Source organism: Strix aluco, chromosome 2 (assembly GCF_031877795.1).
Source record: "Strix aluco isolate bStrAlu1 chromosome 2, bStrAlu1.hap1, whole genome shotgun sequence".
Classification (NCBI taxonomy): domain Eukaryota; kingdom Metazoa; phylum Chordata; class Aves; order Strigiformes; family Strigidae; genus Strix; species Strix aluco.
The window spans coordinates 120,002,688-120,026,495 of NC_133932.1; the positions used below are offsets into that span (position 1 = coordinate 120,002,688).

Here is a 23,808-nt window from a genome sequence, read left to right on the forward strand (position 1 = left end):
ATACTTAAGTTTGTTTTGTAAAGTAATGTTGTCTCAGAGAAAGTGTGGTTTTATTTAAATTAATAACTGAAATAATTTATGTTCTCTGAGAGCATCTGTATTCTTAGACATGGGTTTTACGACTGATTAAGGTGGAAGATTTACATGAAAGCCTTGCTGAAACATTGGTATTACATCTCCAGGCTGTGCACAAAGTCATGTTCTGTTGCCATCAGAATCAGTTGGGGCGTGGATTTGCTGTGTTTGCATCTGTACTTTAGGCACTTGTGTAATATAATTTGAAAACAAGTAACTTTACATGTCTGTTCTGACTCCTTGCAACTGCACCTTATTCTTTTATGTCCAGATAAACTATTTACTCCTGTGACCTCTTGGTCTAAAACCTGAACTTGCTACTAAATAGCTTCTTCAGTTGCAGCCCCATGTGTGTAGCTTGTTCAGGCTTCATCTCTGCGTGGCAGAACGTTCATGTTCATTGTTAGTTGCTTCCATACATATTAAACACGGGCAGAATCACTATGCAGCAAGGAAAGGGGAAAATGTGATAAACTCGTTGAACGTGTTGCATGAATACCTATTAGCTGAATTCACAATTTATTATTCTCCTTTACATAGAAAATGTGTGGTGGGTACCTCACTGTCAGGGCCTCAGTGAGCTTCCTCTTGAAAATCAGAATAATCTTGTTATTGCTTCTGCTTAAATGAGTGAATAAATATTTCAAGAATTGCTTTGTTAGAGTATTATTTATTCTAATTTGGTTATTGGCTGAATTTAATCATATTTTCAATTAGTTTTATAATGCTTATGAATTATTACCTCATTTTTGTAAGGAAGAAGGAAGCACTTCTTCAAGGCAGAGAATAATACAAGCATGTGAGTCGTCCACTTAACCTGGTCACATAATCTCATTGAGCGAGAGAATTCTGCTGTCACTAAAACTTTTATGTGATTGCTGTGAATGTATCATGTCCCACTGTTTCTTTTAAAAAGTCATTCTATTTAGAAATATACTGTAAATACTTAAATGAAAAACAGGGAGAGTTTCTAATGGTGTGCCTGTAATATCTAAAATGGCTTAAAAATAAATTGGGGTTTTTATTCTCCTTTCTAGCAAACTTCTGAAGAGAAAGAAGTCTGGAACAGTGCTGCAGGGAGTGACTGGAGAATGGTTTGAAGAAATACAAAGAAAAAAATTTCAGAATTACATTGATGTCAATAGAATGCTAAAGCCACCATTAGAGCATCAGCTAAGGAAGAGCAAAAACACCAGTGAGTTGCATTTTTCCATTTCCTTATCTATATGATAATGGTGAGCAAACCAATGTAAGACTATAGCATTTCAGAGTTTAATAGCTGAGGAGTTTCTGAAATTGCATTTTCTTTTCATGTCAAAGTTTTACCAAAGATATATTTTCAAAATGACTATGTTTCTTTAAGCAGATTCTGTTAAAAGCACAGCTGGGAGTCAAGACAGAAAACCCCTGATATTCTTATCCTATAGTTAGAATCATAGAACAGCCCAGGTTGGAGGGACATCAGAAGATCATCTGGTCCAGCCTTCCGTGGGAAGGGGAGCCTGGATGAGATTACCTAGCACCCTGTTGCATCTCGTAAGCTTCTGGTGATGGGGACACATCCCTGGGGAGGCTGTTCCAGTGATTGATTGTCCTCACTGTAAAAAATTTCTTTCTTAATCAAGATGAAGTTGCTGTAATTATAGTAAATACAGTGGTGGTTTTCCAATCAAAGCAGTAATGTTTACTTTGTACAAAACCTGTTTCATTTTTACCTAGTTTTCTTAAAGAAGCGAGAAGCACCTAAACGACATTTGGAATAAGTAGGTAACCTGGGTTTGGGTGAGAGAGGTTTGACTGTATCAGTGGAAAACTTCTCCTGGTAACACTGGTCTAAAGGCATGCCAGTGCTGGTTATCAGAGTGGGTGACAATGCCTGGAAGGTTGGGCTGACCGGGAAGCAACTTCTGGAGATCTCATTTCACAGGTTCTGTTGCCCATCCAAAATTAACATGCGCAAGAAACATGGTCTCTCTATATCAAACATGGCATTCTGTACTTTTTCATCTTCCATCCAGAGAGTTTTCACGTGTAATATATGCTTTTATTCCATTCACATTTTTGCACATGTTTCATTGAGCTCTTCTTATTGTGCTTCATAGCAACTGGAAGTAGTCATGTATTTCAAAAGAAAAGTGAAACCCTATTAATTTACCTGAGACTACAGACCTAGACATAACAGATCTCTGTCTTTCCTGACCATTTTTCCTCAGCAGCCCCACTAGTCCACAGCTATCTAGTATTTTTCTTTTTCAGAGATGGTCTAATTGATGTGTTAGCTAACTAAACTCTGTGTAATTGTTCTCTGGTATTTAACTTTGAAAGCTGCTGTTTCTATTTCAGATCCAAAGAAGGAAGGGGTTGTGTGCCTCAGAGGCTTGTCTGATATTTTCAACTGTATATAAGTTAGTTTAATAAAAGGTACTACTTCTACCTGCAAGCCTTGCTCTGGCTACATCCCTGGACCATCCTGGCTACAGCAGAGTGCTATTAGGACTCCCCTGATGTCACCTTGTCAAGTCAAACAATGCCACCAAGAGGTTAGGCTCTGAAAGGGGTAAAGGATGCAGCATTTTGTAGTATGCAGTGATTGTCACTGAAGTGAAAGCCATGTATTACACACAGCATTTAAATCCCATGACATGAATTATTCACTTCACTTCTTATTCACCCCTTGCTGTTGTTATCAGTGACACTTTGCTCTCATTTCTGGTTTTGCTTTCTCCTACAGTCATTGGATAAGCCATCTTCAGGCTGTTGTATTGTTTCAGACCTGTGATGTTTTAAATGGTTAAAAAAAAGATGCAGTGCCTTGTTCCCAAGTGAAGCCTTGTTTCTGGTTCCTGTGACATTTTTAATAGCAGACCATGTAGTTTCTTTCCCTAATCTGTGAGCAGTACTCATCCTCTCCTTCATGCCAATTGCCAGCTGCTTTTACAGGCAGATTGGCTTTATGTTTCGTTTGAAGAAATCAAATCATAACCTTCCCAAAGAAATCATTCATGACATCTTGCATTTAAAATACAGTTCTGATATGTAGTTTGTAGTGGAAAAAATGTACTGCAGTGGCCATGGGAATCCCATGATAAAGAATTGTATGATACAGAAGACACGTTAGTCTGAATTACTGTTATGTAGTTACATATATGTAGCTACAAACTGTTATGTAGTTACATGACAGTCTGTTAAGCCATTGTATAGCCAGGGTTGTCATATTTCTTACAAAGGTGAAAAGAAAGTGACTAATGATCAAGTGCCTCAATTTTCAAATATCTAATTTGCCTATATTTTAAAATGGCTCTGGTTTTCAAATGGTTGAGTGCTGATTACTTTCTGAAAATCAGCCTCACTTATCTCACATGCATCACCCAAAATCATTACTACTTTTTGAAACTTTAGAGCTGTTTATCTTTCTCTTAGTCTTCTAGTTAGTCATTATAAACCAGCATGTGTCATAGTCTGTCCAAAAATGTCAATAAAACTGGATTTTCCTGGCATAAAGGTAAGCAAAAGAAAATTGTTTATGAAGACATAACTTTTTATGTATATTTTAATACTGTATTTAGTAAGAACTTGAAACAAATCAATTTTTTATAATTTTAGATCATAAAGAATTAAAAATGTCATCCTGCACAAATCCTCAAGCACAAAAGAACACTTCAGCTTCCTTTCTGGGGTTCAGATCACCTTTTGCTTGGCTCTTCTCCTTTAGAAAATCAAGGAAAAACCAGACTCAGAAGCAACCACGGTGAGCTATAATCAGAACACACATTATTTCCAGCTTTAAAAAAGTCTATGAATTGTTCTGTGTTTTGCATAGAAAACTTTGTTAAAATTATTTTTCCAGTCTATTGCCTTTCACCTTACTGGGAAGATTGGGATTTTACTTGGTCATGTAATGAGAGATTATCTGTTCTGTGTCAGAAGAATGAGGACTAAGTGGCAAGTAATATGTAAAGTCTCTTGGCTAAATCTATTTTGCTCAGGTTCTGCATAAAGGCTTTAAATCTATGAAATCCCTTAGACTTAGCAGTGGCTGCATTCTATTTAATTCACTCTCAAGAGGACAAGGTGTAAGGCACATGGGGATCTGGTGCCCTATGGCTGTGATATAACAGGAAAGCTGGCTTTCCCAGGCCATGGCAGAGAGTACCGGCCCCAGGCAGCTTTGCGGCATCACTTCCCACCGTTTCTAGCCCAGAGGCAGCTTCAAGGCAGGCCTGCAGCTTGAGCTCTAGCCGAGCAAACAGGGCGGCTCTCCAGTGCTTTTGTCTTCGGTGCTTTGTCAGGGCTTTGGTTTCAACTGGATCTGAACCAAAGATGGCCTCATATTCAGCGCTGGAGCTGCTGTGGGAAGAGCATCCTTCTCCCTTGCCAGCCACAGGGTTAAAGCTGCTGTTCAGAGGGAACAGGGGACTATGCTTGGGCTAGTTAGGCTGACTGTTCTGTCTTAACTTTTGTCCTGTGTGGTCCTGAATGTCAGTAACGCCTGAGTGAAATAGTATTATTTTTGTGTGCATCTTAGGGTAATGCTTGGGACTGGCAATCATAGGTAAAGGTGCATTGTGTGGTGCTGTGAAGTCTAAGCACGAAGATGCAAGATCTTTGGCACAAAGAGCTGATTTTCACTCTGTGAGTCTCCCAATGGTATTCTGGTACATGCCTGGGGCTCCTAGGTGGCATGACGCTAAGACAAGGAACAGCTATAATAAACAATGACAGGGAATGCAAGCCTCTAAAGAAATGATGATTAGTCTGATACGTAGGTTTTATAGCACAGCAGCTTGCCATTGTGGAGTGTTTGTATCAAAGCAGTAGGAGATTTAAGGAGAGGTTTGAACAGAGGCTGTGAGGTTAACTTTGTGGATGTTTAATGGTCACAATTCTCCTACATAGCAACGCAGCATTTAGAAAAAAAATATTTGCAGTTTTAACACTGCTCCATATATGTCATGTGCTTCCTCTTCTTTCAGTGACACAGTAATGCCCCTTATGCTGGGACACACCAACACTGGCCCGTAGCCCTACCTGCAGAGTAAAGGGGCACTTCTGTAACAGACTCAGATTTCAAGGGTGCTTTTTCCTGGTGCATGGTTAGGTAGCTGATGCACAAGCGAAGGTCTAGACTTTGCTGTAGAATCTAAGCATTGACATGATTTCTTAATTTAGGAAGGCAAAAAAATAAACTGCCTACTCATTGCATCAGCTTTCCTAATACATGTTTATGTGGCTTTTCCACAGCAAATCTATCGTATCTCAGGCTCAGATGCCTTTGATTTCTTACCGAACACAGCTTGAAAAATAAACAAGTCAATCCTGACGTGTAACTGAGCTGATTGCTACATTTTCTAGTCACGCCTCTCTGTTGAAAACTTCCCCCACCCTCTTCTAGGTGTTGCCGTGGCATGTGGTTTGCTTTATGCATAGACAAAGCACTGAAATAATCTGCCTCTCACCAGGTAGAGTTATTTTGGAGAGCTAGTGAAATACAATAGGAGGCAGCACTGTAAATCCTGTAAATAAGCCTAACTGGAAGAAGCTTTTAAATAGCTAGATATTAATGGCTGTTTAGAGGGTCCTTTCTGTACTGGAGAGACAGTTTCATCAGCTGCGGTGGTGTTTTGCTGTGAGAATAAATTATGGATCCTGCAAAAAAGAGTATGCTTATGTGGAGATACAGAAGATGCTAATAAAAGGTTTGTAACTGTAGTCTGAAGGTAGTGAAATGTTTGATCACTTTTAGGTTCAGAGGTGTTCGGTGTTCTTGAATTCATCCTTATTCTTTTCTAATACGTAAGTGTGATTCATACTGGAAAAGAATGCTGTTTAATTGTGTTTTCAGCATATTTATGTGTTTTTTGCTTAGCTGGCTTCTTATGTAGGACTGATAAGAATAGTATAGAAGAAAACAGATTACGATCTGACATTAGACAACTTGGAGATGGCCTGGGGAAGACAGGTGCCTCAGTGAAAATACTAATTCGCAGCAGATTTTAATTCATGGATTTATATTATTGTTACCCGTAGTGATAGTAGTAAGTAGAGTCATCTTTTAATCTTACATTCAGTTGTCATAAAAAAGATACATATGTATATAAGTGAAAAAGTATAAAATATAACTTCTTGTTTTTCATAGTGAGCAGTATTTTTCTGATGGCAAATAATTCTGAACTTGAGCATTAATTTAACTTCTTTTCTGTTTATGAATAATAGATAATGTTTACAAGTATGTGTGTATGTGCGGGTGCATGTGTGTGCAAAATAATGTAAACATTGCTCACTATCCTTAACCAAAAAAGAAACTGAATTACTTTTTCCTAAAATTAAACAGTGTTTCTCTGAAAGTAAGCAAAACTTTAATTCTGAAATGCTGAAAAACTTAAAACAGTTCAGAAAAAATAGTGAGGCAGTTTGAGAAATGGAGACATTGGCATAGAGAAAAGATTAAAATAACCTTGTCTGTATAAGTTGGCAGGGAGGAAAATAAAGCAGGATGCAATGACCAGTTATTTCTGAAAGAACAGTGACAACAAAGACATGGAGAAATTTAGAATAGTGCCAGAGGTGCAAATGAAAATTTAATTTTTGCCTAGACTATCACAAGACATTTCTAACTAACATGTCTATTTCATGTAGCTTCATTGCAAGGAGCAATTAACACAACACCAAGCACAGCACCAAGTGGGGAGAACTGTAGAGTAGCTTTGCACAGTAAAGCTGAAGAAGGGAGCTTCTAACAAAGCTTCTACATTTTTGTTATGCATATAATTAAAATTAAGGTAACTCGCTAAGCCGCAGGGCTTCATTGAACTTGGTTTGCAGGAAATTATTGTTAAAAACTCTGAAACGTAAGTTTCATTCTTAATTTGTTGTAGAAGCATTAAAACATATGCAACATTAGTTTAAAGGAAGAGCTACGTACATATCTGAGTCCTGCTGCAGTAAACTTCATTCACAGGGAGTGGTAACCCACTGAATTAATGGCTGTTCATATTCAGTGCTACAAGGAAAAATTAGGAGTTTCAGATTCAGATTGTCTGGCTGGATCCTAAGCCCACTGAGGTCAACAGGCTTGTTTCCTTTGGTTTCAGTTGGACCCCATGTCAGAGAGGAATCCTGGTTTTACAGTTCACAATTACAGAAGCAAAAACAAATTGCACCTTTCAACTGTTCTTCCCTGCCTGCAAGCACATTGCAAACAAATGACAAAGCACTTCAGGAGGAAAGGCTGGGCCACAAAGAACCTGCCAACAAGCCGGTTTATACTTGCTGTTGAAGCACAATAAAGTAGTCTACCTGAGCACAGGAAGGTTTTAAGAGCCTAAGAACAAGGTCATTCAAAAAGACTTTGAGACAAACAGGACTGAGCAGAACCGTCTTTCCCTACTTCACTTTCTCTCAAGAATTAACTTCCTGGGAAAAAACAGTTTCTGAGACAAGGAAGAACTGGCAATAAGCACAAGCTGAGCAACTTTCCTTCAGGGCTTTTGAAGGGACTGCGTTTGCTTAGTTATAAAGGATCTGCAGAGTCAAATAGACTTACTGAAGTCAAGTCCTGTTCTTGTTTCTTTAGTTTATTTTGTATTTAGTTTATTTTGTATGTCTGCAAGTCACCCCGTAGAACAGAATACCTTTTATGTTCAGGGCTTCTCGTCTTGTTCTAACCACTGCATTACTCACAGACGCTCTAGCCAGTTCTCTGCCAAGCCCTTGCAAGTCCTATATAGCTTAGGAAAGCAGATGAGCCTTCTACCATGTGTTTAAAATTGGTAAATAAAGGCTGCTTTGGGTGAGTAGCAGCAAGTTTCAAAGTTCACACTGAAAACAATCTGCTGTCTGTCTCTCCTTCTTCACAGGGGCAGAGCATAGCTCTGCATCTGAGCAGGGTGAAATGGAAGAGAAAAACAATAGAATTGCAGATGCAAACCACTTACAGATTTACAACTAGTTAACTTTGGCTATTTGTAGTACCTACTAAATTATTGTTGCTTGGAAAAAGGAGTAATACTATCTTATCATAACACTGGATTGAAGCAATTACTTTATAGCTGTTGCAGACATTCAGATATCAGTAGATTGAATTCATTCTTGGCTGTGCACCTACAACATGTGCAAGCTCACAGGGCCAAACTGAATGGTACGTTTCCACAGCATTTTTTTGTTAGCAGGATTGTTGGGGGGGGGGGGGGGGAAGGATGGATTCTTCATCAAGCAGCCTTTTTTCAGATGCTTCTCAATAGTTGTTAAAGAGAAACTGCTGGGTATTTACTACCTGGTAAAATTACATCACATTCCTTTTCAAAGCCAACATTTAAATCCTTCTGCCTACAGATATGACAGTTCTGCTAGCCCATCTTCGAAAGTGGAAGAAATGGCAACGGTAAGTAGCTTATCACCTTTATGGTCAGCAGTGTTTAAACTACAGATTTTTCAAAAACTAGTCCCCTTTGTTTAGGCTGTTGATATAACCTGTTTAAATAGTATTCTTGCAATTCCTGTTTTAAACACTGAGTAAAATGTCAGTGTTGTGAACCTGTTGAATGCAGTAGAATGAGCTTGCCCTGTTAACTATACAAGTCTAAAGCTTTCCTAGGTAAGCCCTAAGTCTAGCTCTGATCAGGTTTCAGTTCTCCCTTAATGATGGAATAATTGCATGGATAATTTCCTAGGCCAAAACCCTCACCTATTTTGGCAACTCTAACCAACCTGCAATAGGTCAAAACTCACACTGAATAAATAATCTAGTGTATTTACTTTGTTTCTTTTCATTTGTACAAGGGTGAAAAAGAGTAGCCGACATGGGCAGGCAGTAAGCTACAGCCTCTCCTGCAACATTTCCATGCACAGAATTACTGTGTAAATGTAAATTTTGACAGTAGGAAATTATTTTTTGGCTGAATGTTCCATTTTTATAAGCACGAGCTCAATTTAAGGATGAAACAACAGATTTATTTCTGATGTAATTTAAATGCATGCTGTTGAAATAAACAGATTTCCTCCAAGGATGGTATTTGCTATTTTAATTACTTTATTGCCCTGTATTACTAACATGTCTTTCCTCCTCTTCAATTGTGTGGTATAACCACAGAGGGGACTAAGAAGGTATGCAGTATATAATCAAAGGTATAGAGGAGGTAAATTGGCCACCTCCCTTCTCTCATATTTCAAAAACAAAGGGATGATCTATATTAATATATGAATGAACAAAGATCTTATCAGAGAATCCTGCCTGTTATACAAATAGACTATAATAGCTAGACAAGTAAAATATTATGAATATTGAGAACTAAAAAGTAGTAAGGGTTTTTATTTTAAAAAAGGAGGAAGAGTCTCAGCTAAAATAACAGCAGTTCAGCAGTTGTCTGCACTTCTACCATCTGAGACTGTGAGCTGAGACAAATATGGATGGGATAGGAACCTCTCCAACTTAACATGTAACCTAAACTCAGATGACATTTATCCCACTGCTGAGGTAATTTATCACAGCCCCCTAAAGTGCTGTCTTGCAATACGAAAATTGACCGTGGTGTTAAACTATTAAATCTCTGTCGGGAGGTCCATGTGTGAATTTAAAAATGTGCTGTCAAGGAAAAAGTGATAAGGCAAAGCTAAATTAAGAGATACAATGCATTAAGGATACATACGGAGAAAATAAGTAAAACTATGTCCCTTATTATAAGGTTATTATAACTCATGTATCCAAAACATGCTACAGTATGAGGACAAGATGAGCAAATCTCCTTATTACATGTGTAAAAGTCTCTAAAATGTATGCAACTTTACAATCCTCAGTCATATATTTTAATAATACAGTATTTAATGGCCCCACAAAGAGTTTACTGATCTGTGTGACTTGTGACACGTGATTTTAATCCACATGTAGAACTAAAATCATGTTACCTTACAATTTTTAACAGGCTGAAATGTGTAATTCCCCAATGTCAACTGAAACAAGTGGTCATTCTTTTGATGCAAACCAAAATGAAATGATGGAGAAAAGTACACAGGAATGGAATGAACAGCTAGAGAAGGAGTTTTTCAGTGGTAAGTGTGTGTCCTTACTTTGTTCTGATGTTGTTGTTACCAGAAGTGACCGTGGTGACTGGGTTCAGAGAATTTTCTGCAAAAGCATGGGCTGTAAAGATACAGCTCATTACTTTCTAGCATAGGGGCTACTTTTTGCTGGCTTTGACAGCAGAATGTCTACTCTGACACTGACTTCAAGATGTATCACTGGTCACTCTTAGAGTGCATTTCATCTCATACCGATCCAGTTCAGAAAAATCACACCCTAAAAGCATACATTTCTCTCTGCTGATTCTGAATGGAGTCCATATTGCATCCTTTAGATGCAGACATACACTTACGCGAGAAGTTCATCCCAGTTTCCTGCATGCATAATTTTGATAATGATGAATTACTGGGCCTGGTTTTATGAATTGTGAAGCCTCAGACCACAGGCCCAAGAGGCATTATGGTATTCAGTTAGCTTTCTGGGAGCCCTTATAGCACCAGGTTTTTTTCTCACTGCTAGGAAGCGAGGCAGCGTCAGACCCAGCCTGTGGGAGTACAGAGGTCTTCTTCCATAAACTTTCTCAGATCTATGCAAAAAACTGTCCATGAATATTACTTTCTATTACCCCAAATTACAAGAAATCACAGATTGAAAGCATGAGCGGGAAGCAATGGGTGAGTCGCCAGTGCTGGAAGAGGAGAGCACTGCATGGTGGACAGTGGTTCTTCTGAAATTCACATGCCTGTCACTGCTTTTGGGTGTCAGTGATAACTGTGCACACCTGCCCACTGACAGAGGAGAACTGTACATAGCTTGGCTGATGTCCTCCAAATGGAAGACTCAGAAACAACTCATCTTTTTTCTTGTTCTAAACTGACACTCTCAGGAGTCTTCTCTATTCTGTGCTGAAGAGAAACTTAGAAAAATTGAAAATTTTAGTACCTTTGTATCACCTTTTATTCCAAGTATACATACCTAGCAATGCTTTCTTAATGATTCTGTACTATTAACACAGATCTGTAATGACTGATCAGTCAGTCTTTTTTATTTAAATGGATTAGGAAATGCTGTAGCACAACAGCCATATCCATTTGTGTTTACATCTTATGTGTGCTATTTTCAAAATACAAAAAGAATACAGTTAGTGAAGGCATAATTGGTTTTGCCAGTAAAAATATTTCAAATACATTACTGTCACTTAGTCTTATGACTGAATATTTTGGTTAACTGAGCTGTATAGTATTTAATTCCAGTTCATGAGACTGTCTATATCTAAAAATACAGCTTTGTTGCTAGAATGAATCACAGGTTCCTACCTATTTCGTTACCCTTTTTTATCCAAAGCCATTTTCAGTGCTCATTTTAAAGTAATAAGCTACAATTTCATAGAGAACTTCTTTTCTGAATGAAAAAAACAGTGAACACATCAGACTACTGAACATGCTTGTTTGATGGTTTGCAGGATTCTGTGTTTCTTACAGTTACATTATAACTGTGCTTTGTGAACACACAGAAAGGTCTATGTTTGCCTAGTGAATTCTCTTCAGGAATTTTTTTGCTTACAAACTAGATTTGGAAGTTTATACACACATATATAAAGCGTGCGTAAGAATTCAGACTTCAAATTGCTTTTTTTTTTTAAATATCATGAAGACTAACATTTACATAAAGAGCAGTTTTAAGATCAGTCATGGAGCAGCACATTTTTTTCCTTGTAGTCATAATGGGTGACTGCTGAAAGCTCCTGTGGAGGAAGAATGTGTGGTTTGGGAAGGGTTATGAAAGCTGAGAAGCTGACTCCTTTCAAAACCAGTTCTGATTATTAATGTAGTACATGAAACTTTTAAACATAAATATAAGATTATTAAAGAAAACAAAACCAAGTATCTTTTTTTTTCCCTGTGCAGTTCTAAATGACCTGGATGACCAGCTGGCCCAGGAACAAGCCCAAGACCCAGTGGACAGGACAGTTACTACTAGCAGTGCATCAAATGTCCAGTACAGTAGTGCATTCCCTACTCCAAAGAGGCAGACTGCTAGTAGGGGGCAACACAGAAATGACTGGAGTGACATGCCTAGCACATTTTTCCCCGATGGTCTAAGAACAATAAGAGCCAAAGATGAACACAAGATTTTCATCAGACCAAGGAAATTACACAGTGCATATATAAACTGGCGCCAGACAGCCTTTCAAGAAGATTATAATTATGGTGATCCAGTCGATGGAAATCCTCATCTGCTAAGCAGCAGGTTGTCTTCCGTTTCTTTCGGACGGTCTTCAGAAGGTAGCTTATATCCTCCTTCTATAACACAGAACAGTGGATTTAGGCACAAGAGTTGTATGAACAGGGATACAGCTGGCAGAAGTTACTCTGTATGTTCCCTTCGGAGATGTCCATCATCAGTATCTTCTGACCAGCTATCAGCATCTAGTTTACAGCATCCATTGGCAAGGGAGAGCAACAATGGTTTTGTACCAAGGTTTGGTCGACAGAACCCAAAGAGAATTCCTCTGTCCTCTATTGTGTGGAACAACACACCAGACTCTCCTGGACAAACATCAACTCAAGAAAAAATGTTTAGAACCCAATCACTGATGGAGATTCATGCTACAGACCGTGGTAGATATCCTAGCTCTTTGCAAGAAACCAAGAAATACGCATGTTACCACTCAAAACACCACTACAGAAGATCTATTTCAAGCAGTAATTGCTTTAGTAGAGTTAGTTGCCCTGACAAAGCTACTTCTCTGTTGCCCTTTGATAACTGGGAAAATTACCCATTATACAAATCAGAAAATAATCTCTCTAGATCCTACTACAGAGATACTTCTCATGGCAAGTTGTATGCAAACCAAAAGAATTCTCCTTATGGAGGAAAAGACAGCTCTCCTCCTTGGGCTGATATTCCTCAGTACTACAGTGATGAAGCGTTTATTTCCCCTGATGCCAGCTTTGAAATGATTATGGCTAATTTAAATGACCAGCAGTTGCCACATACAAACAATGCCAAGTTTGGTTCACAGCGCCTACAGAACGATTTTCACATGTATTCTCCAGAAAATACAAATATCAAAAGGATAATGAGAAGTGCAAATAGAACTTTTTCAGAATTCACCGAGGGCTGTCAGCCTTGGCTAAGTGGTAACTCTTCAGTTTCTTCATCTAGTATCAGAACTGATGAGTCAGTCTTTCCTAATTCAAAGGACCAAACAAAACCTATAGGACTGAACAGGAATTCAGTTGTCGTTACGCAAAGAAGTACTAAGGCAGACTTTACACAACCAGAACAGGCTGAAGGTATGAAACTGCCAGGGGAAGACATGCCGTTACAGTCAGTTTCTCAACAAGCAGATACAAACTACGTCAACACTCAGAGTTTTCCCTCTAACAGCCGTGCTTCTGCCATGTTGCAAAGCGATGCATCTCTCTTTAACACAATGAGATCAAAGAGACAAACCCAAGTCACTGCCAGAGGAGATATTGCAAAAATGTATACATCAAACGGTGATAAAAGAAATGTACAAATGAAGGAAAACAATTGCCCACCCAACAGTGCGTTCAGTCAGCCTCCCTACATTTTGCCAGCTGATGAGAGCAGGAAGGAACCTCTTCTTCCAAGTCAGAAAGAATGGGAACATAATCTGTGTTATGCAGCAAAAAGAGGGAGCATCAAACAGGATAATCGGAGTGCAGAAGCCATTAACCAAGCTACTCCAAAGAGACAGTCCTCACTGCTGAATGTTGCTTCCACTCCGTCTACTGAAAAATCAGCAAACTGTCAAGGCATGTTGTCCTGTCCTCCCAAATATTCATCTAGCTCCTCACAAAGCTCTCCACAAGCACTTTCTCATAAAGACAGTTCTAAATGTTTAGGAACACTAACTAGCTCTTCAGTAAATTGCACAGTTACTGAATCTCAAGCAGAAGGTGGAAAAACAGCTCAAGTGAGCAGAACACGTGTTACCAAAAAGATTTCACAGAAAACACTGCAGAATACAAGCACTTTACTTACTAAGGACTGTAATGGACAGTTCACTGCTAGTTCTCCACAAAATGGAAATTCTGGAAATATTTGTATGCATAGATTTGATGGCGACCCTAAGACCTCTGAGCATAGTTTAAGTTATTTTTGCCTTGAAAAAGAAAGTGGAAAAATAAGGAGTAATTCACTTTGTGTTGAAAGGCTTCGTGAGCAAGACAACTTGCTGAGACATACCAGTAGCTGCAGCATTACTGGCTCCCCTAGCAGAAACAGCCTCAAATCTCCTGACCCACTTGTTATTTATTACACTTTGCCTAGAAAATCAGCCAGCATTGCTGGTAGTATTATGTCAGATACACCCATCTCTTTACCTAGAGAAAGTAGAACAACATACAATTATTTAAGGTCTGAAACTCCACAGAGAGCTGATGCCTTTTGTCCTAATCAAAGAGATGTGTCTTGTTTAGATAGAAAACATTCCTTTTTAACTCCAGCATCATTAAATGTTGCTACAAGTAACAAAGAAAAAGATTACCGTACTTTAACCAAAAGTCCTAATAGTTCAGTAAGTAGTAGTACATCAGTTGAACTGACAGACAGATGTAAACATCTAAGTCGAAGAGAATCCTCTGTGTTTTCAGATTGTAAGGAGAGGGGAAATTTTTTGCAGAAATATAAAACTACAAGCACATTTACAGTTTGTGTTGATGAAGACCATGTCAAGTATCATGAACTAGTTTCAATTTATTACACATTACCACGGAGGCATTCAAGAACATTTTGTAACCTCTTTAGAGATAATCCAGAGGATACAGATCTACCTTGTCCCAAAGAAAATGCTCAGTCATCAAGAATACGAAACAAGAAAAATGAAGGTCATGTGAGTTTAGCAAATGTTTTCTTCCCCAGTACTTTGGAAAAAGAGGTGCCTTCATATTCTTCTGACCAAGTATCTTCATCTCTGGTCACACCTCAGAATTTAGGAACTGCTGTTGATAGTGAAGAAGAGAATTCCCACTTATCTCCTAGCTCTGAGAAGATATGTACTTCAAAGTCAGTGAGTATGGTACATAACAGGAAAGATAGTTCAGATCTTTCATTAGCAGAAAATGTGCTTTCTGACATGGTGGCAAAAGAAATTTCTTTTGGTGGTCCACAATCCACTGCAATAGTGGCAAAGTCAGATAAGGCCATTTCTGATGTTTCAAGCAGCCAAAATACAGAAATGTGCCTAAAAGAAAAGGAAGTTTTGCAAACAACCACACCGCTAATGTCCACTTTATCAATCCCTCCCAAGCCAGGCAGACATTTAGAGAATTCTTTGTATTCTACTTCAACAAATAAAAATATTATACATAAGGGAAACTCTGAAAACTGCTGTCAGCCCCCTAAAGTAAACACCAATAAAAATCTGAGCGGTTTACTCCTCCACCCAGGAGGGAAGAGTTCCCTTGGAAGGAAAGGTAACACAGAGCATGCTGATGTGCCGGTTCCTCCTGCGGAAGGCATGTACAGGGATCGTACTGAAGTCAAACAGAGAGTAAATTTCCTACATCAAACCACCCCTCTGTATAATAATAAATGTAGTGGACTGCAATTAAGGGCTGACAGTTCAAGAAAAAATGCAAATAATTTAAACTCTTGTAGCAAAGTGCTTTCAGAGTCTCAGAACAAAGCATCTGAGGTAAGCACAGCTTCCAGTGCTGATCCATTACTTCAGCTAGATGAAGTGGTTAGCACAGATACAGGTGATTTAAAGAATTCAGAAATGAAAAAAGAGAGAAACTCACAGAGTACTTGTGTAGGTAAAGATTATAGTGGTTTGCAGGAATCAGAGAGGCACAGTGAAGGCAGCCTGAACATTAACTGTAAAGATAAAGTTCCCAGGGTTACACAAGATCAGAAGACAACACAGAGTGCCGAAGACGAGAACAAGCTTCTCTCTGAGTGCACAAGAGACAAAGTCAAAGATATAGAAAAAAGGAAAAACAGACCTTCAATTAAAAATAAACTGGCAGCTGTTTACAAAACAAGTCGAAAATTTTCAAGTAAACATTTACCCCCCAAACCACACATAAGTAACATTTTTTCACAGAATGATGGAAGTGCCACTTCTTCAGAGGTTGACATGTCTCTTAACTCACTGATTTCAGTGGATTCTTATCAGCCATTCCTGCAGTTGGACAATGAAAATCAGAATCACAGTCTGAACCCTGATAAGAATATGCCAAGACCAAGAGCAGCTAAGAATAAGAAGACTGAAAATCAGAATGACCCTTCTTTGCTTGTTAATAACACCGATTGGAAGTCTTTTACAAGCTCATACACCCAGAAGGAAGCCATCAGTCCCTCCAAAAATACAGTGAATGTGGAAAATAGGCCAAATCTTACAACCCTATTTCTAGATAAAGCGGTAACCACAAGAAATAAGAATTTCCAAACACCTGATCTCAGGTTAGAAAGCAAAAGCCAGCCCATCTCTCCTAGTGCTGCTTTGTCAGACCTACTGGATGATGAGAAAAGAAGCGTTAGCAGTCGTGCCTGCAGTCCTCCCTTGCCACTTTTAACTGACAAAAACTCAAACACATATGTAAATAGCTGCTTGCAGGCAGACGTATGTCTAGGGCAAAACTTGACTTCCCGGACAGTGCTTGGTCAGTGTCAAAATACCTCTCAGTCTGCTAGCTTAAAAAATGCTAACTTACAGAGCTATCAGTTGAGCAAGAGTTATGCCAAAAGTCAGCGTGAGCGTCACCTTTCTGAGAGTATTTGTGCTCGAGATTCCGATGAGACCTTTGCCTCGGGAAGTAATGTTCTACCAAAAGGTGGTATACATGGGAAAAGATTTAAGTCTTACTCAGAGCTGTTGTCTTGTGATGAAAATGAAAACTGGGCATCGGATGATGAAAAATGTTACAGCACTAGAAATTTGATGTATCCTTCTGTTGAATTTGGTATATTCGGCAAAGAACAACAGTTGGCTTTCCTGGAAAATATCAAGAGGTCACTCACAGAAGGGCGATTATGGAGACCTTGCCTTCTTAATAACCCTGGTGCTCTCAGAGATAGAGACCCCCCTTCTATAAACAGGGCTGAGCTTCTGAGCTCAAGTTCTGCTGGGAGCAAAATGTCATCGGCTGCTTCATCCCCCCGAGAGCCGACTGATACCTACCGGGAATACCCAGCAGCTTATTCGGACTCAGACAGTGATACCACCACCGATGATGAATACTACCTAGATGAGATAGATAAAGAATCAGAGCTATGAAGGGCCTGTGGTACTAAGATGGCACGACAGCTCGGGAGTTCCTGGGCAGGTGAAAACATGGAAAATACTTTGAGCCAGTTCTTGTGCTGCTCTAAATTGGTACAACTTCATTAGTTTTAAAGAAGTTAGTGTGTTATGTTAGCTGAGCATTTGGCTTCTGTATTAAATATGGGCTTCATCACTGTTGTTTCTCCTAGCAGGGAAAAAGAATGTTAAAAAGTCCCTTCCCCAGATTCCAAAGGTAAACAAGTGTGAAGCTTTGGGCAGTGTAGCTCCAGAGATGGCTTTCTTCTGAGTCAGCAAGCAGTGGCTTATGCTCCTGCCAGCTACGCAGTGCTGGAATGGATGAATTCTAGTGTGAGCTACTTTTTCTTACAAGACTTAACAGAAAACCAAGAGGTTACTTTGCTAATAAATTGCTGTTTCTCCAATTTCCATCATTTACCAGATCAAGCATGATAATGCCAATCCATCCCACCCCCACAAAATGAAACCTGTTCAATTTTTACAGCATATTCTGGTTTTTCTGCATTCCTGGGAAACATAGCAGCAGTGTCCCCGGCGGTATTTTTCTACCATGCAGTTGATGCGGATTCCACACCAGGATTTTTCTCCTCAGTACTGCAAGAGCAGTGAGTAATGTGAGTTACACAAGTGCTGCTAGTGCAGAGGAAACAGCTCAGCAAAGGGCACAGCACTGGAAAACTCACTGAAATTCCTGAGGATGTTAAGAAACATAGCTGAGCTTGGAAATCTGCTTCTCAGAGATGGGAGATTCATAACCAGCACAGCTTTGGTTACAGTTGAGATGAACGGCCAGATTTCTACTTTGATTTAGGAACAGGTTAATTTGGATTAATAATCTGACTCTTTAAACCACGCAAAATGTAAAAATATTTACCCTATTCATTTCCTATATAAACCTCATAGGTTGAATCCTAAGTTGTCCTACTGGTGGGAAGACAACCATAACAACTACAACTTGTTATGCCCCGAAGTTCCCCCACTGCCTCTGTGCTCAGCCCCTCTCGGGGTGAGGCACCTGCAGCCGCTGGGCTCCTTCAGGGCAGCACCACCCGAAGCAGCCCGAGAGGGCACCTGGCTGGGTCATGTCTGTGCCATACAGACTGGCAGGTTTTTACATACAAAGTAAATAAAACCAGTAAGAAATGCTCTTTGCCTTTTGCTAAATTACTGTCCCTTCTTGGTATTTTTCAACCATTCCTGCTGTCACCACGCTACTGTTTATCCTTCGAACTGAACGGCTGTGAACATTTTCCAGTCAGCCACACCAAAAATGTAGTATTATTACTCAGTAGCCAAAACTCATCCCTGGCCATTAAATTTCTAACTAAGCTTTGATCTCTTTCTTTATGCAAAATCAGAAGTGGCTCACTGAGCCAGAAGATAGTATTTTTAACTAATTGCATTTACTTCTACTTTATTTCTAATTTCACATATAGTCTAAAATGATGATCCATATTTTTGATACACTTTTTAATTCAATGAGATTTCTGTAGGACATAATTATATTTTTGTAACTGGAAGGACGTATACCGGTATTTTAAAATAATATATTTTACACAAAACAAGCAATGCTTGTATCACTGACTACACCACAAGAAACTAAAAGATGAAAATATAGTAGGCAACTGGTATCCTTATTTTTTTATACTGTAAACTTCGTTAAAGAAGTGGATTTGTAGTTCAAATCTGTATCAATATATAAGTATTATTACTTTATACTGGGGTAATTTGTCTTTTGTTGTACATAGAAGGACTAATATAAACTATCTATTTATAGTCAGAATTGATCTCTATGACATGCCTGTTTTGGAAGGATATAAGCCTATGCTGACATATGCAATGCTGGAAGGAAATGACTACCGTGTAATTGCAATCTTGTAAAATGTGGTATTCTAAGGAGACATTATGTTTTTCTGTAAATGGCTCTATTTTATACATACAGGACTCTGTAGAGTAAGACAGTAAAACCAGCTGAGTATCAGTGAGGAATTTCTGCTGCTGTACATTTCTGCAAAATATGTTAATCCAAAAATTGGGAATACCAGCCTACATAAGGTAAAGAATAATAAAGTAAACGTTTACAAGGGAAGTAAATGGTCTTATAATAATTTTTCTTGACTAAAGTGGATGGTTTAGAACATTTTTATTTGTAACTATTTTCTACCTGTTCAACAGAAGTTGGATTAAGTTCTCACTTTGTTGTCATTTTTTTTTTCATTTGCTATGCTATGTATGTACAGGAAGTCCGGTGGCTTGATTTAATATAAGCAAGCAAAAGCTGCTTTTGGTCATAAATCAGTTGTGGAAGACTGCAGCCTACTGAGGATCTGTAAACTAGTATTTACACTGAATAATGGTATTCTCTGAAACAGTCAATTGCGTGAAAACATAGGGAGAAATACCCTTTGAATAGTGATCAGCTCCATTCAGTTTAGCAGACCCAGATTTTGACACCTTTGCTCTTCCAAGCTTTTTCTTTGGCAAAAGTATATTCTATAAATGTTCATAATTTATAGGATTTTCATATTTAAAATTATTTCTCTGAAATAAATTCTGCACTGAGATGAAAAAATGTATTTGTACTGTGTTTATTTTTCACTTACTGTGAGTGCCATAGTTTATTTGGAAAAAAAAATAAAATCCAGCGTCTGAGTATTGTTGCCAGAGTGCTGATGGCAAACGATGCCATAGATTTAAAACAGGGCACCCAACCCGGGTCCATCACGCAGCTGTAGGCGTCGGTCACGCCGGCTGCACAGCTCAGGCCTGCCTTGTGCAGAGAGTGCACACTGCTGCCTTCTCCTTTCCGGCCAGCTGACAAGTCTCTAGTACACAAATAGTTTTCCATCAGTGGTAGAATCTTTACAGTAGACAAGTTAATCCCTTAGCAAGTCATATACCTACAACTTGCCTTGAGGAGCCAATACTCCATGTAGGGGCCAAAGGTAGTGTTTGATGAGTAGTTTTACAAGGTGATGAGCTCCACGTGAAAATCACTTCAGCTGTAACTAGGCCTGAGTGGAGCCTGGCTGTCACGTGCAGTGTGATGGGATGTGAGACTCACCACTGTCTTTCAACCTTAATTACTACAGCCAGTGTATGTGGTACCTGAGTTCACTGACGCAGTCCCTCAGCCTGGTTTCAGAAGGAAACATGGTTTATGAGCTAAGGTGGGGTTTCTGTCTAGAACTTTGTCCACCCATTAGGTCACTCATGTCCCCAGATGACCTTTGACTTTTCTAACATCTCAATGACATTTGAAAGAAGGGACAGAAATCGTGGTTTCATCACAGGGGAGCTCAGGCTGGGAGGGTTGGCTCTGAGGTCAGACCAGGCTGCTCAAGGCTTCCTCCAACTGGGGCTTGAAAATCTCTGAGGATGGAGACTGGACAGCCTCTGGGCAACCTGTGCCTCTGCCCGACTGTCCTCATGGCGGAAACATGTTACAGGCCGAGCCTCTCTTCTTTCAACTTCTGCCATCTCTCATCCTTCAGCCCTGCACCATCTCCTCAATGGTCTCCCCAGGGGCACTGGCGGCTTCTGTAAGGTCCATCCCCTCCGCAAAGCTCCAGGCTGAACAAGCCCAGTTCCCCCAGCCTTTCCTCACAGGCCCAGTGCTCCAGTTCCACCATCTCAGGGGCCTCCCTTCAATTTGATCCAGTTTATTGATGTCTTGTACTGGGGAGCCCAAACCTGGATGCAGTATCTAGATGTGGTCTAACAAGCACTGAGTGGAGGGCGAGTAATGACTCCCCTCACCCTCTGGCTCTCTGCCCCTGTTCTTACAGCCCAGGCCACCATTGGCCGTTGTTGCTGCCAGGACTCGATGATGGCCCATGCCCCCCTCACTGCCCACCCGGACCCCTGGGGCTGTTCCCTCAGAGCTGCTCCCGGCAACTGGTCCCAGCCTGTACCAGCGCAGGGGTGGCTCCTTCCCAGGGACAAGGCCCCACGAGCACCAACAGGCCCTGACCCACCCTGCCTCCCCAGGGTTCCCACCACCTTGCCCACGGCCCAGGACACCATTTCAGCCCAGCCTGGAGCCATCAGTCCCTGCCCCAGCAATGCTGTAGGACATTGGTCTCCATTTCCCCACAGCCCTGTCTGGCCGGCCACGGGCCCCGCCAAGCCCAGACCCACCTGCAGGCTGACATCCCCAGGGCCCTGCAGCCACCCCAGAGCTGTGCCTGACCCCGGTTCCCCTCACAGGGCCTGATCCTGACCTGCAGATTGACATCCCTGCCTGACCTCAGCCCTGCCCTGTCCCCACAAGCCTGATGGGTGATGTGGCCTCTTGGCTGCCCCAGATGCTGTCTGCCATGTGGTGAAGCCCTGCTGCCAGCCATGGTCTATGCTCCTCAACCCCATTCCCCAAGGAACAGCCTCACCTCACTGTTTCCTGGTACCCAAGTGTAGGACTTTTTGTTGAATTTCATGGCCCATTCCTCCACCCTGCCCAGGTCCCTCAGGATGGCAGCCCTGCCCTCAATCACACCGACTAGTCCCCCTGTTTGGCGTCATCTGCAAACCCACCGATGGAGCTCTCCATTGCCTCATCCCAGGCCTCATCTAGGTCCCTGCAGTGTTCCCCTTGTTACCAGCTGCCAGGTAGAGATGACCCCTCTAAGCCCAACCAAGCATCCTGATGGTTTTTTACCCATTGCGTTGCTCCCCATCCAGACCATAACAGCCTAACTTGGATACAAGAGCACTGTGGGAGACAGTGACGTCTTCACTAAATTCAAGGTAAATGACGTTCCCTGCTCTCCCCTCATCTGCAGAGCCAGTTTATCACTGAAGGCGACTGGGTCGGCCAGGCATGGTTGGCCCTTGGTCAATCCACACTGACTGCCTCCAAGTCACCTTCTTCTCTAAATGTGTTCCCAACTGGTACAGAGAGGAAACCTGCCCTCGCTGATCCCTGCACCAAGAGCAGTAGCCAGGGATGTTCTACTTGGCCAAGAAGCACCTCTGTAACTCCAGATTAACATTATACATGTTTTCTCTCGCCTGTTGGGAGTATCACACATGGGATGTCAGTGGAGATCTGTGGTTATGTGAAGTGAGGGAATTTAGGAGACTAAAGACAAAAGCAAGGAGGAAACCAGACTTGATAATTCCACTTTTAAGGAACCTGTTTTTCATGGTCTGTATGCACAAAGACTTGAAGTTCATGTTATTCAAAAATATGCAGCATTCATTTGTGCTCTCACTGTTTTGCATGTGGAAATCCAGGCTTGCACGGAAACTTGATTTAATCCTCCTACAGCCTTGTAAGCCCCCCCATCTACTAACACCCTGAAATATTTCCAAGTAGCAGCAAAAGCTTGTGATAAAAATGATGCAGCAACCTTAGGAGACAAATCATTGGAGGTTTTCCCTGTTTACTCATATTCCACCATTTAAAATCCATTGAATTACTTTGTTGTTACATTTTCTAGCAAATGATACCATGATCCCTCTTTCCCCATCACCAAGCAATACCGCACTGATGAGGGCCACCTGCAGTGCCTCACCCACAGGCCCCAAGAGCTCCCTTCAGCTCCTGAACATGGGTACGTGCCTGAGCCATGCTGGGACAGGGTGAGCTCAGGGTGTGAGCTCGGCCTCCTCCCTGGCACTGGAAGGTGACCCAGCAGCAGGGAACAACGTGCCAGTACATCCCAACAGGTTCCCTGCTCTATCTTTCACTTTAAATACAGTCACACAGTCACCGGAGTAAATCCTAGAAATAGCATGGAAGAATTTTAAATTATATGTTTTTTCTCTTACAGCAATCTCTGTCTGTACATAAGGTGATGCAGGCAGTAACAATAAGATTTAGAGAAATATGATCTTTTCCTCTTTAAATTCCAGACCAGCTGTCCAGCTGTTGGCTGAACTGTACCCTAAACACAGGTAATGCGTTTTTTACACACACACAGAGAAATCATCTGCTCTTCAGTCTGGCCGCACAGCGGCCACGGACACGTCTGAGGACCTGAAAAGGCTGGGGTCAGCGCCGCCCGCCCGCAGGCGAGTGGCTCTGGGGCTCCCCCCTCACTTGCACACCAGCTCTGCCCCGTTTCCCGCCGCTCTCCGGAATCCCGCGGACCCGGGACCGGGCGCGGCGCTCAGTGCCGGCAGCGGGGGGCCGTTTGCCGGTGCGGGCAGCCTGACCCCGTCAGCAGGGCACGGTCCCCGCTCCGGCACGGCAAGCGCACGGGGGGTTCGCAGGGGAAGGTTCTGGCTCCCCGCGCTCCCACGCGGGACGGCCCGGGCCGAGGCGCGGCCGGAGGAGGAGGGGAAGCCGCGCCGGATTCAGCCGCCCGAGGCCAGCCCGGCCCGTCCCTCGCCTCCCGCCGGCCCTCCCCGGCCCCGGCCCCGGCCCCGGCCCCGCGGGGCGGGGAGCAGGCGGCGGCCGCCCCTGGGGCGCGGGCGCGGGGCCGCGCAGGCCCGG

The 23,808-nt window shown here is 41.4% G+C and overlaps 1 protein-coding gene across 3 annotated transcripts in view; it reads left to right on the forward strand.

Annotated features, from left to right (window-relative positions):
- The window catches only part of EXPH5 (exophilin 5), a 32,319-nt gene extending 12,378 nt beyond the window's left edge, over positions 1-19,941 (forward strand). For all 3 annotated transcript variants that reach the window (XM_074816116.1, XM_074816114.1, XM_074816115.1), the window contains exons 2-6: positions 1,113-1,270; positions 3,679-3,823; positions 8,407-8,455; positions 9,993-10,119; positions 11,998-19,941. In XM_074816116.1, coding sequence (XP_074672217.1) covers positions 1,222-1,270; positions 3,679-3,823; positions 8,407-8,455; positions 9,993-10,119; positions 11,998-17,342 — 5,715 coding nt within the window. In that variant the 5' untranslated portion in view covers positions 1,113-1,221 and the 3' untranslated portion in view covers positions 17,343-19,941. The remainder of the gene's footprint in view (positions 1-1,112; positions 1,271-3,678; positions 3,824-8,406; positions 8,456-9,992; positions 10,120-11,997) is intronic.
- Positions 19,942-23,808: the final 3,867 nt, after the last annotated feature.